This window comes from Pseudorca crassidens, chromosome 3 (assembly GCF_039906515.1).
Source record: "Pseudorca crassidens isolate mPseCra1 chromosome 3, mPseCra1.hap1, whole genome shotgun sequence".
In the NCBI taxonomy this organism is placed as follows: Eukaryota; Metazoa; Chordata; class Mammalia; order Artiodactyla; family Delphinidae; genus Pseudorca; species Pseudorca crassidens.
Genome location: NC_090298.1, coordinates 135,005,481 through 135,022,088, shown reverse-complemented (window position 1 = coordinate 135,022,088; position 16,608 = coordinate 135,005,481). Strand labels below are relative to the sequence as shown.

General features: G+C 45.2%; 1 protein-coding gene and 1 pseudogene across 1 annotated transcript; one reads left to right on the top strand and one right to left on the bottom strand.

Annotated features, from left to right (window-relative positions):
• Nucleotides 1-16,608, top strand: part of LOC137221958 (UDP-N-acetylglucosamine--peptide N-acetylglucosaminyltransferase 110 kDa subunit pseudogene) — a 210,379-nt pseudogene that overhangs the window by 117,751 nt on the left and 76,020 nt on the right.
• LOC137221026 (metabotropic glutamate receptor 7-like) lies at nt 13,799-15,148 on the bottom strand. Its single transcript, XM_067730239.1, has one exon. It carries the CDS (start codon nt 15,146-15,148, stop codon nt 14,153-14,155), a length of 996 nt encoding a protein of 331 aa, XP_067586340.1. The 3' UTR covers nt 13,799-14,152.

Below are 16,608 nucleotides of genomic sequence, written 5' to 3'. Positions count from 1 at the left end.
TAAAACGTTAGAGCTGAGGAAATTTTAGAAACTATCTACTCTCCAGAGGTATACAACTTTAATTTCGTGGTAAAAATCACTAGGAGTGATTTAGGAGTCTATCAGACCTGAGTCCAAATTCCACATCTACCATATTTTGGTGAGCAAATAACTACTTCTGAGGCTCTGTTCCATGTATGCATTATCGGATATCATAATAATACATACATTAATTGTATGACTATCAGGGGATGAAATGACACAATCCATTTGCCATGGTCGGCTAAGTAATTTGCACCAAGTAAGCACTCAAGACATTAGCCAATATTAATAGCGGAGAGATGAAAACAAAACTCTGGGACTGATGCCTACCCTAGTGGCCCCAGTGGTCATAATGACTGTCTTCCATTCAGCCTGCTCTCTTCTCACTAAGACTAAGGAAGAGAAGATGAACAAATTAGGAATAACAATTTGAAAATGGTTTTATACTCCCTGAATGAATGGAATTATAATAAAATGATTCATGAGTTCTGCAGAAATATGATGAGACTTTAGATCTTTATGTTAGTCCTCTACAAAACCAATTTATGGCCCTAAGATGTACCCTCCCACCCAGCCCCATCCTTACCAAGATCAAACATCATTGTAAATGGAAAAGTCAACAACACATAATCAACAAGCTAAGTTACAAGCCAGTGAAGTCTCAGGGCTTTGATAGAGAAAATTCAGATTTATCATTATATGTAAAAATAAGATGATATGAAGAACTCAATCTAAAAAATATTACCTGGAGATCTATAATCTCTACAATAGTGCTATAAAAAGTAAAGAGCTAGAAATCTATTTAGATGGTTTTCCTTATAAGAAAGCACTTTCTGTATAACTTTTAATGTACTATTGATGAGAACAATTCAACAAAATTCAAATAAATATCTGCAGATGTCCTACGAGAAGAAAAGAACAGAGTTAGATGTGACAGGGGATAACTGGACTTCAGGATGAGTAAGACCCTATACTTGACCTCAATAAATTAACATGAAATACAGTGGATGAGTCATGTACAGAATGTCAGAATTCTAAAAGGCCAAGCTAAGTACCAAAAGGAACACGTGGGGACTCTTAAGAAGAAAATAAAATATTGGTTAGTTGATTATGAAAAGGCAGAAGGGAGTAGGTTCCCTTTGGCTGCTCTTTGAAGAGATCACTTCCTTTCCCCCCTAGTCCTGAGGCTAGGATGGCATGGGCAATAGAGGAATGTGGGGACTGAGAATCATTTCTACTCTCACCAGAGTGGCTGGAAGCAGATTTTCTTACCAGGATGTAGTAGTATGCTAATATTTAAGGGTTCTTGAGGTCAGAGAGAAGGGTTTGAATATTCTGGCGGCATCTCTTGCTGTGGGTCAAGTTTCTTACCTTTCCAACACCTCGGCGTCTTTATCTGAAAATTGGGGATGATGATAATGTCTCCCACCTGAGTGTGAGAACTATATGATACAGTGTGTACGCAGGGCTAAATGTGGTGCCTGGCAAACAGAAAGTGCTCAGTACGGCAGGCGAGTGTAGTGACAATAAAGGCAAAGATGACGGGGGTAGTGCCGGTGTTGCTTCTGCCCCCAGAACAGGCTCTGACTGGGAGAGAGTTAAAGCACCTTTGGGTTCATGGGGGTTTATATATAAGCAACGGTTGATCAATGTGAGCTGGTTGTCCAAATGATTATGTGCAATCTAAGAAAAAAATGGGCCTCGGATCTGCTCAGCTACTTAATAATATTAGCAGCGGTAGTAGTCAAAGAAGCTAAATTTTATTACGTGTTTATATGCCAAACAACGTGCTGAACGTTTTAAAAGGATTTACTCACTTATTACAACAAGGCTATACGCTAGGTCCTGATAATGTTATTCGTCTCTTTCAGATGTTGACTGAGCCTCAGACGGGTTACAAAAGCACCTAAGATCCCGTTGTCAGTACATGACGGAAATGAGTTCAAATCCAGCCTGTCTGACTTGTTCTTAATCACTAAGGTATGAAATTAAGCATGTTGCCCTTTGCCTGATTCTCCTTCTGAGGCCTGAATATTTCACTTAGCTCTCTGAGTGCAGAAGAGAGAAAATTCTCTCTCCTTGACCCAACTTGGCATCAATATCCAACTCCCCTTCTCAAAATGGGTTGCTTCAACGAGCAGCAATGAATGCCGGGTCGTGGACCAGTCACCTTGATGACTAAGAGTCAGACACTAGGGAAAGAAAATGCTCTGTGACAAACCTACCCTTGTACAGAAACAAGACAGAAATGGGGGGACAGGGCAGAAGATAATGGAATAAGGCATAGGAAAAATAGCACCTGGCATCGTGACAGTAATAATAATAATAGTAGTAGTAGCAGTAATAGTAATAATAATAGACTTTACTATGCTCTAGGCATTGTATTAAGTGCTTGGTGTAAGTGACTTCATTTTAACATTGAAAACAAGTCTATGGGGATGAAATATTATTAACATCATTTTATAGGCAGGAGTATTGAGGTTCAGGTAATCAGGTAAATTGCCCAAGCTCATATGGTTAGCAAGTGGAAAGCAGAGATTTGAACCAGCACCTACACTCCTAACCATTATGCTATAACCATTATGCTGAAGACATAAGAATTCCAATGGTCTTTCCCCATAACCCACTCCTGCACTCCAGACTTAAATAGTCCAAGATCAAGAGAGAGCAAGCTTGGAGTTGCCACTCTTCAGTGAGTGTCAATCATTTCAAAACAGTGTATTTGCTAACAAGATGCAGTTCCTGTGATAATCTTCTCAACCAGCTATCAAGAAACAGGAAGCAAAGATTCAAGTAACAGTATGTTCCTACTTACAAGGAAGGTGGGACAGCATAGTTGACACTGGGCTTAACTGTTCTGGAAAACGTGGTCCCAGTAGGCATACACGCTGGTACATTTTCCCCACCTACCAAATACAAAAGAAGTATTTCATTTCCATGTTGCTCTTCAAAGTTCCACCTCATTCGTGCCTGTCATTCATCCTCTGGCCTCTTCCTGTCTCCATTTCTGTACAGAAAGGTGCTGAGTCTCTGCTCTCGGATACAAAAAGGGTGTGTTAGGAGAGGGAGCCATGGTACCTCGATGTCTTTTTTTTTTTCATCTTAATTCTATTATGCCAACTCCACTGAACTTAATTAGAGTGAATACAGAATTACACAATTACCCTCTGTTCTATTCTTCAGATGTTATATTTTGATAAAATTTACGACATGCTGCTCTCCCCTTGAACACCAGATGAACACTAGAAATGGATGTGTGTTGACATAAAATCTGTTATAATTACAATTAACGTATAGCTTACATAATGATAGTGTTAACATAAAATTATAGATGTGTAGAGACAACGTGGTCATGCATTTTTTAGTATAAGTACATGCTTAGACCAATATCTGTTAGCGGAATGAAGATGGAAGAGAATTTTGGTTAAGCCACAAAGGCTGTTTAAGGACTTGCAGATAGCTAAGGGGAACTCAAAGACCAGTAAGATAATATTTCCCCTGCCATGTTTGCAATTGCAAAGTGAAGGGAAGATGTGAAAGTAAGTACCCCTATGGAAATTACAAGACAAGTACATTTTTTTCCTTGAGTACCTGGGTAAATGCTTAAATTCTAATGTATATCAGTGATGCAAATTTTCAACTGAGTTTGATAAATCATAAAATAATAATTATACATATATGTATATAAAACTGCATGGAACTAGACAGTTCAGAATTACTTCTAATTAAAGAGGTACCCTATGACAACTAACTTAAACCTCACAAAATATGGTTCCAAGTACCCTATCAGAGTGAAAAGTAGGAGACTGAAAGGTTTAGTGTAAATGTTTGTAGTCATGGTGTCTTAACTAAAACTACTGTGTCACAAATACTATTAAAATAATTGTGACATTTTATTCACTTTTACTGCAAACAACAAAACAAACTATAGGTATTTTTTCATTTCAGGTAATTATTTTAGCTAACAGTTATTAAATGTTTTGAGAAGACAGATGCTAATTGCATTACTTCATTTTATCTTTAAAATAGCGCTTCCATGTAATTATTCTTAATATCTCCATTGTATTAAAGTGTATCTCTAGTTTAGACCTTTCTTCAGAACTGCAGACTTGTGTACTCAACATCTCTACTTGGATGTCACGAAAACATCTCAAATCTTATACCTCCAAAACTGGTCTTTAATCCCCCAAACATGCTCTACCCCAAACTTTTTCCATCTTAGGTGACAGTAACCACACCTTTCCAGTTCCCCAGGCCCTAAATCTCGAATTCACCCTTGACCCCCTCTTCCTTTCCATTCTTGCATTCAATCTACCACGAAATGCTTTCACAACCTTCCCAATGTGCCACTTCTGAGAATTACCAGCCGCTAGCAGCCTGGTGCAGGCCACCAACATAGACCTCGAGGATCCTGTAGTTGCCTCCCGAGATTCTCCCTGACTCCACTCTCTCCCCACATCCTCAAGACCACAGATGGAGTTATGCTTTTCAAACATGAGACAGTTCATGCCACACCTTGGCTAAAATCCTGCCCCTGGCTGCCTACATTTAGAGTAAAAGACACAATGCATGTGATGGCCTCCCAGGACTTACCCAATCCATCCCATCACATATCCGACCTCCAGCCCTCCTGCTGTCTCTTCCTCCCCACTAAGTCAGCCAGGGTGGCCTCCTTGATATTCCTCCAAGCTGCCCGGCATATTTCTGCCTTAGAGTTTTGGGACTGGTTATTCTTGCTCCCAGGGAGTGGTCTCCCCATCATACATTCTGACAACTCCCTCACTTCAAGTCTTTGCTCAAATGTCAACTTATAAAATCCACCCTGACTACCCTATTTAAAATCAGAACCTACCTGTACACTCCTCCAGCACTCCCAACCCAAGCCTCTTCAGTGAGCTTCACATACTTTTCCTTATCCCGTAGCGCCCATCAACCTGTGACAAAGCATAGAATTTATTTATAACATCCGTTTCCACACGAGAGTGTAAGGAGGGAGAAAGCATGCAAGAAGGAGCACGCAGGCAAAGGCTCTTGTCTAATTTATTCATTGATACGTTCAAGCATAGAGAACAGGAAGATGCTTGATAAATAGTCCTGAAAAAGATACAGATGAGGAAACTAGTAGTAAAGCTCAGAAAGTTTAAGTAACTTCCTCAAGGTTCTAGAGCTAGAAGAGGGTCACAGTAGAATTCACACTTGTCTAACTTCAAATCTCTTAGCCTCTCTGCTATCTTTTTTTTTTTTTTTTCTTCTTTGTGGTACGCGGGCTTCTCACTGTTGCAGCCTCTCCCGTTGCGGAGCACAGGCTCCGGACGCACAGGCTCAGCAGCCATGGCTCACAGGCCCAGCCGCTCCGCAGCATGTGGGATCTTCCCGGATCGGGTCACGAACTCTCAACCACTGCGCCACCAGGGAAGCCCCTCTCTGCTATCTTAAGTCCATGCAATTCAGGATTTGTTTTAATCAGTGCCATGGAAATTCTCACTCCACTGAATAGGATCACTAAAGTGTTCTCTGTCTAGATTTATATATATATTTTCCATTTAAACAAAGGAAACAGAAAAGGGGAATTCATCATGGGTTATTGCAGTAGTTTTACAGCAATTTTAGCAATAATGACATTTAAGTAATAGTGATATTTAATGATAGCATAATAATAATAAAATAATAGCTCTTAAATGTATTGAAGACGAATCGCATGCTAAACTCGGAGCTAAAATATTCCCATGTATATTTTGTGCAAAATCCTTATGAATATCCTATCAGATGAGCTTTATGTGTAACTCCACCAGGCATACTTCTCTTATTCCGCTTTCAAAGATAAGGAAATTGATGAGAAGTGTGGTAACCGTTTGATCAAGATGAGACTGGTAATAAGTTGTGAGTATGAATTTAAATTCAGGTCTAACTCCAGAATTTGATTCTCAATCCATACATGAAAATTCTGATAATTCCTTTGATAAGGGTATGTTCTCTCCTGGAAAACATCCCCCATTATGTCTGCCTGTGCTCATACCTTCAGGACACAGTCAAGTTTGAAACATGATAAAAATGTTTAAATAGTGTGCTTTAATAAATGGAAATATCTTCATCTAAACAGTAACACAAAAAGGTAGGCTGAGCCCTTTGAAGTGGCTTCGTTGTTATCTTCCATCCAGAACAAGAGAAGGAATCAACAGCTGCAGAGTAAAGAAAGCATGAAACCCAGAGATGGAGGATTCTGTAAATGACCAATTACAAGACTATTAAGCCACACTTTCACAGCAAGAGGCAAAATATTCCATTAAACTGAAAATTCTTCTACCCCTCACTCCAAGGCCCACACAAACATTAATGTTGCATTTATTAGGATGTATTTCCTGTGCTCTATCAACTTGACTTTCAGCAACTGTATTAATACAGTCCTTTCGCTTTGCACATATATCTCAATGATGGATTCCATTACTGGAGTTTTGTAGAAAGAGTGGAGTGAATGAAGTAAAGTTTGGGAAGAGCCATCATAATCCATAATGATGGGCACTGAATCAGGACAAGAAGAAACCTCTCTTCTCACTTATTTGAATGAAAATTCTACTATATATTTATTGCCTCTGTACAGGGCCATCTGTTGAATAATGGAAAACAAGCATCTTTCATTTGGAGGTAGGATTTGTGTGCTCAAGTTTCGATGGGCCTGCAGAATTAATCTTGTTTTAGAAATGAAATAAAATGTAATTTCTTACTGTAAGTAGATGTGGTTAAGCAACTGGCAACTTTGATGTCTTTAAATCACTGCAGTTTCGGGGTAGGCAAATCTATAATTATTTCAAGCACTTTTATTGGTGCAACAATTGAGCAGTGTACATAGTGGTCAACAACCTGGGCATTGTCAGACGACTCTAAGTTTGAATCTAGACTTTGCCACTCACCAGCTATGTGACTTTCAGCTATGAGAATCACTTTCTTCAGCTTTACAGTGTGGATTATTATATGCCCTTTGCAGAACTACTGTAAGAACTAAATGTATATGGGCACAGTGGCTCATAGTAAGGGCTCAAATTAGTACTGTGGTCACTACTAGTAGTATTGAAATTAGAACTATTCTCATAAAGTGGGATATGTGTCCCTTTATCATTGTAATTTCATATCATTTTACTTTTGACCTTATAATTTAATAGCTTGATCCAAGAAACATTTAGCAGTAAATATAATTGAAAGAAGATTACCTGTCAAACATGAAATACTGTAGTATCAAGTGTGCTGGCACAATACTCTTCTCAGATAATTAACCTGTGAAAATATGTTATTGTCTTCTTTTTAATTGAGCACATTGAACATATATATTTACTGTGCCAATTGGCGAAAGGTCCATTAATTAATCAGTCTAACTATATGTTGCATAAACGTCTTCTAAACATAATCGTATATATATTTTATTTGTTGGGAAAATGTGTTTGAGATTGTTCTTTTCTGCCTATTTAAAGTAAAAGAGGATGAGAAGTAGAGTTAGGCTTAATGTACTTCGTACTCCATTATGCCATGAAAATGCTTCTGTGCCCTGGAGACAACAACAAAAGATTTGTTTTAATGACAAGAATCAAGTATGTTCTAAAGCTTCCAGGTAGGAGGCGTATAGGTTGCAGTTTATATCAGAAGTCTTTGCTCTCTCTCTCAACTGCGTCTAGATGGGAAAGATGTGGTCACAAATGCTTCAAGGTGATACAGTAAATGTTGGAAAGAGGGGGGTAGGAGGCAGAGTTTTGAATATCTCAAACCTGAGCTAGAAGGATTTTATTTAAAGAAAATAGCAGATATGATTTTTCACTTAAGGAATGCCAGTCAGCAAACCTGACATTAATGTAGGAAATTAGCTCTTTTAGCTAGGATGCTTTCAAATGCACATGGCTGAAAACAAATTCAAAATAGTCAAAGGAGATTTAAAAACAAAAACCAAACAACAACAACCACCTCAACAAACAAGTACTAGAAATTCAGGGATGCAGCCATATTCAGATACAGTTGGATCTGGACGTTCCAGAGTATCAGCAGGGTTCCAGCTCTCTCTCCATTGCTCAGCCCTGCTTACCTCTGCAAGACTTTATTTTACAGAAAGTCTCTTCTTCTGCTGGATGGTCACTGGGAGTCCCAGAGTCATATCTCCCAGGCTTAGAAATTCCAGAGAGAAAAGACAATTCTTCCATTTTGCTCTGAGACAAAAGTCCTGGGGAGGAGTCTGATAGACTTAGCCGAGGTCAGATGCCTACCCATGAGCCAATCACCTGCTTTACTGGAGTTCAGTCCCCGGGGCCCGTGAGGAGGCAGGATGGCATTATCTGGCAGTTCTCCAAGAAAAGCCTGCTGTTTTTGTAAGATGAAAGGGGAGAGGACATGGTTAATGAAAACTGTATCTGCTTCTGTAAAATCCACAGAATCTTACTCCCTGTCCTGTGTCGATGACCATGCAGTAAGCTGACCCAGGAGGTCATTTTTCCCACAACAGTCTTTATATATATGACTAAGGAACACACTGGTAAAAGAATATGGGAGAAAGTCTGAGTATGACAAGTCAGCTAGACTGATATTAACTAAAAAAGCTGTGTGAAAATATCCTTAAAAAGTTGCCCCCAACTCACTCAAAGTCCAAAGTTGGAGCTGGAAATACAATGTCATGGAGTTTGGATAAGAACAGGTTTTCTCCAAGCTGAACTATGACACAGAGATTAGAGACTTCTAGAAACTATACTTTTTCAAAGAAAAAACATCACATGAGAAAAATGAGGCCTAGAAAAATTAAATGACTTAAGCTAATTAATGGCAGGACTGATACTAGAGTATACTTTGTGTAATTGGCTATGGTCTTTTTTTTCTTTTTTTGTTATCACTTCAGAACGAGACAAACTTAAAGAAAGGAAACACAACCAAAACTCAGTGGTTGGAAAAGAGATAGATGTGAACGCCCACTTGTTTCTTACGTATAAAGTTACCCCTCGCAGTGTTTTGGAGGAGAAAACGCTGGCTCTTCCCAACGTTGGTTACATACACAAAGATTCCAAAGACAAGACAAGTGCTTTGCAAACAAAGTAACTAGAACCAGCTCAGGCTTCCCCGCGCCGGGTCCTACATTCCACGGTCAGAACCACCAATTATATCCCCCCGGGGAACAAGGTGATTCAGAAAAGCTGGCGCCTTCAGAGAAGGGAGAAAACTTAGCCGGGAAGAGAGTCAGGAGAAAACTTGCTCAGCTTCTTGCTGAGGTCTGAAACGATCCCAATAGAGTCCTTAAACCCCTCAGGTTTCCCCAATCAAGCACCCTCGCCTCCAACCTGGGCCACCCCAGATCTGACTATCAGACGACAGAAGTCTGCGGACGCACGGAGAGCTGACCACCCCACGAGAGGGACCTACGCGCGGCCGCGCCCACTCACCCGCCGCTCCCCGAGAGACGGGAGACCATCCCGGAGTCCAAATTCTGGGCGTGGCAGACTCGCCCCTCTCCGGGCCCGGCTCCAGCTCACCTCGGCGCCGCCCGCCTGGGCGCCGCCATCTTAACCACGAAGGGGGCCTCGCGCCGGAGGCCCCTGAGCGGGCGCCCGGAGCGGAGCCGGAGCGCCGGGGAGCCCCAGGTCGGCGCCCTACGTCCCCCGCGCGCTCGCGCCCCGTCCACGAGCGACGAGAGTCCCGCACGCAGCGCCCGACCCAGGCTTCCGCGGAACCGGCGCCCCGCGCAGCCCGCACCGCGGCTCAGGCGGCGCCGAGGGCGGCCCGGGCGGAAGAGCGGGCGCGGGGCACGCGCTCGGTAACCTGGCAACGCGGAGCAACCCGGCGTCCCCGGCGAACCCCAGCCCTCCGCCGCGAGGAAGCACGGAACCCCGCACCCGCCGCCCAGCCCGCGCCGCTCTCGGTCGCTCCGCTCGCCGCTGCCCGCTGGCTATGGTCTTTTAAATCCATGATACAACGTCTATATGTAACAAATCTGTTAAACCCTAAATGTTTATGATATTCAAGTAATCCATTATCTGAATTATTCTTGAAGATAAAACATCCAAAGACTTCTTAATTGTATGGGTATACATACATAAAATACACGTGGAGGTAACTTCAAATATAGTATGTGCCTGTCTCTATTCCTTCCCTCTCCGCTCTTTTAAAAAATGCCCCTTTAAAAATTGCCCACTCACCATCTGTTAGGTAAATTTGCTGAAACACAGTAAATGTGGAGACAGAAATTGTTATAGAGACTATTCCAAATGGCACTGACACCTGTATTTATGAAATGTTTAAAAGGGTAAGTTAGAGTTGTTTTTTAAAAAAAAAAATCCCACTATAGTAACACCACATCATCCTAGGTGCCCAGTGCTATCCAATTACATAAGATGGAGAGAGAGAGAGAGAGAGATAGAGAGAGAGAGAGAAAGAAAGAAACAGAGAGAGAGAGGAGAAAGAGAAAGAAGAAAGGAAGAAAACCAAGTACTTATGTATAAAATGTTGCTGCCAAAGTTTGAGATTATACTCAAGCATCAATGAACAGAAGCAAAACACAAATTTACAAATGTATTTCATTTATGGTATGAGGGACACAGGTTTAGATTTGCAACACGCTCCCACAAGGGTCAAATTGACCACTTTTTTCTATCTAGTTGCTCTTGAGAGAACAAAACAATTGAAACAGATGCCATTCAATTCCAAGTCTATAGCTTAGACCATGTCACTGCACATGAAATATTGTTCATTCAGAGTCAGCACATAGCAAGAGTAATTTATACTGTCAGAGTGTTTGCTCTCAAGTCAATAGCAGAGAAGCCTTGAATAAAAACGTTCCCATTACTTTCCATTGTAATAGATCTTACTTAGAGCCCATGAAACAGTGGTCAGAGGAGATTTAGTCTTTGGACACCATATTATATAATCTCTCCACTTTAAACCATCCCCCACTCGGCGATTATTTTTTAAATATGTTACTCGTAGTCAATATTAATTTACATTTAATGTTTCTTAGCATTAGGAGAGTATTATTTTGTACAGGCTCAGAAACAAATCTCCCGAAATTCCTCCCTGATGCTCCCTTCAGGCTGAAAATGGCTGCAGTGACTTAATTCTAGTTGGCAGAGCCCTGGCCACACACTAATTTCATTGGCCTCAAACTCCTGGATTTGAAAGATCCACTGAATATGATTCCTGTCCTCTGACATGTCACCTACTAACCAATTCAGTGTGCATACAGAGGAGAGAAAGGACTTGCTCAGCTCTGGCCCACCGGCAGGCAGATGAGAATTCCCAGTCAGAGACACTGTTTACATCTGAGTGGTCATTCTTGCCCGGGTCCTCATTTTCAGGAAGGAAGTTCAATCCAGGCTTTGCTGGCAGCTGCAGCATTTGTTACATCCATTACTAGCTCCTTGTTCCTTCCTGCCCCCCAGTGCTTAGCATCCCCCATTTCAGTCACTAAGTCTTCCTTCCCCCAGCCTAGAAGCTTACCTCACCATAAATGTTTATCTCAAATGATAGGTTTGGCACATTCCCCACAGCAACCCACAGGGACTGGGGAAAAGAAAACACAAATCTCTGGAGAGCTAAGAATTCAACCATTTAGAGGAGTTTCTTTTATCCAGGACAGTCTTCATTGAGCTGAACCCTGCAATCCCAGAGAAGATTCACCTACCCGTTCTTTTCCTCTTTCCCTAAAGTGACTGTGTCTTTGAACAAGGGGTCTGTGTTCCACTATTCTCTCTATTCATTTTGCAGGTTTACAGAGGCTGGGAAACTGGGGACTGGACTTACATGCCAGGAGCTTCTAAGATCACACGCAAAAATAAGGCTACTGGAAGAGATTGTTGGAATCTATCTCTGTATATTTGAACATGGGCAGTGGTTAACCAGGATGCTCACACCAAGCTTATATCCATCTTGCAGCACAAGCTACAAGTTGGTGCATCCCTCCTACTACCAGCCTCTTCTCAATAAATGCAGGTGAAAACTGCGGGCTCTTTTCCCTCAGCTGTTCAATCCAACATGAATAGCTGCAATTTGCAAATTAGAGGAAAATGACAGAGTTTTCTCTAAATGGTTTTGGTCCCAACGCACACTGCTAATGCTGGCATTCAGTTCCTTTCCTTCCCAGCCCAGGGAACAGGGGAACTAAGCTTAAGGCAAGCGTTCTCTTTTCTTGCAAGTGCCTCAGATCTACACACCAGAGAAGGAATCAGCTCCCCCTGGAATCTTTTTCAGCAAACACAATCCTTCAGCCTAGTTTGCAAGCTCTCTCTTGACTTCAAGATTTCACTCTTTTTTCGACAGGCAGGCCCATCTGCAAGCTCCCAAGCTCCAAGTGAAGGCACCAAAATAATTTTTAAAATGTCAAACAGCAAATGTGCCTTCAACCCCCAGAGCTCCAGTAAAAATACTGTGAATTGCCCCTGTGATTCTCAGGTGACCTCTGGCCTCATCCTCCCTGCAGCGCTGCCTCCTCAGGTTCTCTAGTTTAAGCTCAGAGGTAAAGGAAGTGCTTCTGGGTTTTGCTTCCAACAACCCAGGCTCTTCCTGAAAGCATTACCTCAAAGTGAAGGCTGCCCAGAAGCACTTTTGGCCTTGCAAACATCTAGAGGTGGCATACTCAACAGGTGCTAGGGATGCTCAGAGGCTCAGAGGGGCCATACCAGGCTGCAGCTTTAGACAGGCACCCCTCCTTCTGGCACAAACACAAACTTCATACCCCTGGGTGCTGATGTAGTGACAGCTTGAATCTCACAAGGAGTCCCCTCCAGAAAGCCAACATGCTTCAGGAAAGGCATTGAGAGGGAGCCGACTTTTTAGCTACGGGGAGCATAAGGGTCAGCCAGAACATCTGGAGAAGGGACTAACTGAGCTTGGGTCCTACCAGGCAGGGAGAGAGCTGTGCATTAGGAAAGGATCACTTCAAGACAGAGATGAACAAAAAACTTGGAGATAGGGGTAGAGAAGGAAAAGAGAGGCAGAAATTGAAAGGGAGAACATAAAAACAGAGAGACAAAAAAAAAAAAAAAAAAAACAGCAGGGAGAGAGAGACACACACAGGAAGAAAGACAGAGAAACAGGAGAACCCATAGTCACGCAGACCCTGAAACTCAATTTCTTCATCCAGAAGCCATCCATCTATACCCAGGGCGGCACAGGAGCCGTGGGGCCGAGGCTGCGGGAGCAGGCGGTGAGAGAGCACTGCAGCACCGCCCACCGCTCAGCGGGCCCGATCCGCCGTCCTCGCATCTTCCGCTGTTGCCCGCCTGCACCCGGAGCTAGAGGACCGCCCGGCCTTGCTCAGCGCACCCTACTGCCTCCCTCCAGGCGCCTTCTTGTCTGGCTCTGAGAATCGTCCTCAAAACCCAGGACTGGGGTTGGGGGCTGCGTTAGGGAGGTCGTGGGAAAGGATGGGCACAGGGTGGGTGCAGAAAAAGCGACTGTGTTTCGCAGTTAGCATGAGCTCACCTCCGGGCTCTGAGCTGGCAGGCGTAGAAAGCTGATCGCCCGGCTCCTGCCAGTGGCCGGATCGCAAAGGCAGTTTAGACGGTGCAAACAACTGCCCAGAGCAAATCACCTGGGGGCACGTCTGCGGGTGGCTTCTCCCCGCTTGAGGACAGTCCCCACGCCTTCCGCCCCATGCCCTCGCAGAGATAGGTTACAGGCCAGGAAATCCAACCCGAGCGAAATGGGCAATTCACGTCCAAATGTAGGTGAAGACCTAGCCTTCGGTTTAAGAACTGCCTCCCTAAGCTCTTCGCGAAATTTTCCAAGGGAGCTGCGGCTTGGGGCAGGGAAGCTGGGGAGTTGAGAAATGCCTAGTTTCTAGGCGTCTTCTCATCTTTCATATTCCTTGCGCCTAAGTGGCTCTCACAGGAGCCCGGCACTTTTACAAGCCTGTTTTGGAACCATATTGCACTCGAATGCAAACCCGTTTAAATCATCGCCTTGTTTTTCGGAGACTGTTTCTTGTCAATGGGGCCATAAATCCAGAATGTCAAGCCGGATGGAGTGGAGCGCGGACAGGGGAGAAATGGAAGGGAAATGAATCAAGCAGGGAAAGTACCTCCTCGGGTGAGGTGGGAGGGATTCGGCAGGATCTCCAGGGTGGAAATGAGCGAAGGCTGACCAGACCCCGCACCCCTGGAGTCCAAGCCAGCCTTCAGGATAAAGAGCGCGGGGAGCTACGGCGCGCTCTGCCCCGGAGGGAGCGCCCCCCTACCTGGAAAAGCCTCAGGGTGTTGGCTACCATGATGGAGACCGAACTCCCCGAAGCCCCAATCACTCCAACTACTTTCTCGGGCTTGACGAAAACCGGAGGCTCGCCGTTGGTGCAGCGCACTTCGGAGGTGTCCTTCTGGATGAGCGCCTGGACGAAAGTGAGCGACTGTTCGAGCGCATAAGTGTCCCTGGAACAAGTGTCCAGGATCCGCTCTCCCAGCGTCACGTTGGGCAGCAGGTTGGGATCGCTGTTGATCTGGTCCAGGGCGTAGAGCATCTCTTCCAGCCCGTGGATCCCGTTCTTCCTCTTGATGTCGCCGCAGGGCACTCCGCTGGGACCCTTCGCGTACACCGGGAACAGCCCCCCGAGGGTGACGTCCCCCTCGATCCGAATGGAGTGCGGGGCGTACATCTCCTGGCCGCGCGCCGCCGCCGCCAGCGCGCACAGAAGCACCTCCAGCACGCAGCAGGGAAACTTCACCAAAGTCAGGGCGCGGAGCAGCTTCCCCAGCTGGACCATGCTGCTCCCGCGGCTGCGGTGGTGGCGGCGGCACTCGAGGGGACGGTGGCGGGCTCGCCGGAGTCCTGGCCCCTTGGGGTGAGCTCCTCCGGGGAAGCCCAGGGTCTCCTGCGGGCGAGGAGGGTAGGGGCGCCCGGGGAAGGGCAGCCGGCGAGGGTGGGGGGTCCCGCAGCGCCTGCCAGCTTGGGGCGCCGTGCGCTCTTGGGTTCCCCGACCAGCGCACCGCGCTCGAGCTCGCGCTCGGTGGCTTGCAGCTCGAGCTCTCCAACAGCCCAGCACTGGGGAGAGAGCGACGATGGCTATCGCTTTAAATGCGCGTTCGGCTCCCTCTCCTCCTCCGCCCACTCCCTCCCACCCTCGCTCGCTCTCAGGCTCTCCCCACCCTTCCCAGCGCCCACCCTCCCCAAGGTTTTGCATCATCACGCAGGGAGGGGCTGCGTGCTGAGGTAAGGGGGGGGGAATGGGTGGGCGGCTGTGGGGGGGGAGTACCTCCAATTGGGAGTTTCGAGGTCCCCAGGGAATCTGGGGATTGCAGGTCGCAGGCGAAGGCTGAGCTCCTGCTTCGATCTCACTGTAGAAGCCGCTCGCTCGCCCGCCTGCACCCACACGCACATTCTAGGCACAGGGTGGCATCAGCCCCGGACAGGGCGGTTCTAGCTGGGACTGACTGCTTCCAACCCTGAGGTCCGGAGCCGGGACTGTCAGCGCCGGGAGAATGCGAGGTAGTCGAAGGTGATGCCGCCAAGCCTGAAGGGTAGTAGGGAGACCCCAGTCCGTACTGCTAATTCGTCTGTGCCAGTTTTTCCTAAGAAAAACACACATACACACAGGAGGCTGATTTATGACCTAAAGAACCTTTACGCAGAGACTTCTCTGGGGCCAGGCACTGGGCTAGCCTGTAGGGAAAGACGCCAACAACAAATGCTGGGAATGGAAATGCATCTTTGGTCTTCAGGGGTTACTGTGGCTGGAGCCGGATGAAGTAACCCTGGTCTCCAGTAAATCTGTGACGGATTCGCTCCTTTTCTTCCTTTCATCGCAAGAGATGGAACAACTGAGAACTCTGCAGAGCGCACTTTCTTCTCTGGCGCTGACAGGTGTAAGGCTCCCTCCTACCCATTTCCAGAGATGCTTTTGGGCTGATGTCAGGTTTCCTCGGGCAGGAAATAGCAAGAAAGAGGTGGCAGTAGGAGGAGCAGACAGAAATCTCCCCATCGATCCAGTGATCCATTCTTCTTTTTTTTTTTCTGGCTGAAGATTTGGGGGGTTTGGGGAGTGGAATCAGGATGCCAGAGCAGGTTGTAGTGCAGTTAGGAAGCTGTTTTTCAAAGGTGTCCCCTCCTGCAGGTCCAGCCCAAACTTGGCCCAGTAAAGCAACAAGTGGCCCTAGTTCCTACACAAGGAAGGGCAATGTATCTGCCCTTGGTGCCCACGTGTACTGCTTATGGTGGTCTCTACTCTTGCTGAGCCTTTCTGTTGGAGGGCAGCGAAACTGTCTTATACAGAATTGAGGGCGCAGAGAAAACCAAAACAAGACTATACTTTCTGTTGTAATGTTAGTGTACTAAAGAAAAATGTCCTTGCACATAAACAAAACAGCACACACACACACACCTAAAAAGTCAGAAGTTGGGAAGTTGGGTTGTCTCTTCCACCAACCACCTGTCTGACCTTGGCACTTCTGTTCCTGTGCCTGAGTTTTACTTTGCCCATCTGTAAAATGATGACATTGAATTGAATGTTTTACAGGTTAACTTTTAACTTTCAAATCCTCTGTTGAAATAGGCCATGCACCTTTGGCCATGGTGTTCTTTTTAGACCAATATCCTTTGTTGCTTTATGTGTAGGGCACCCGTTTTTTGATACCCAAAAACACT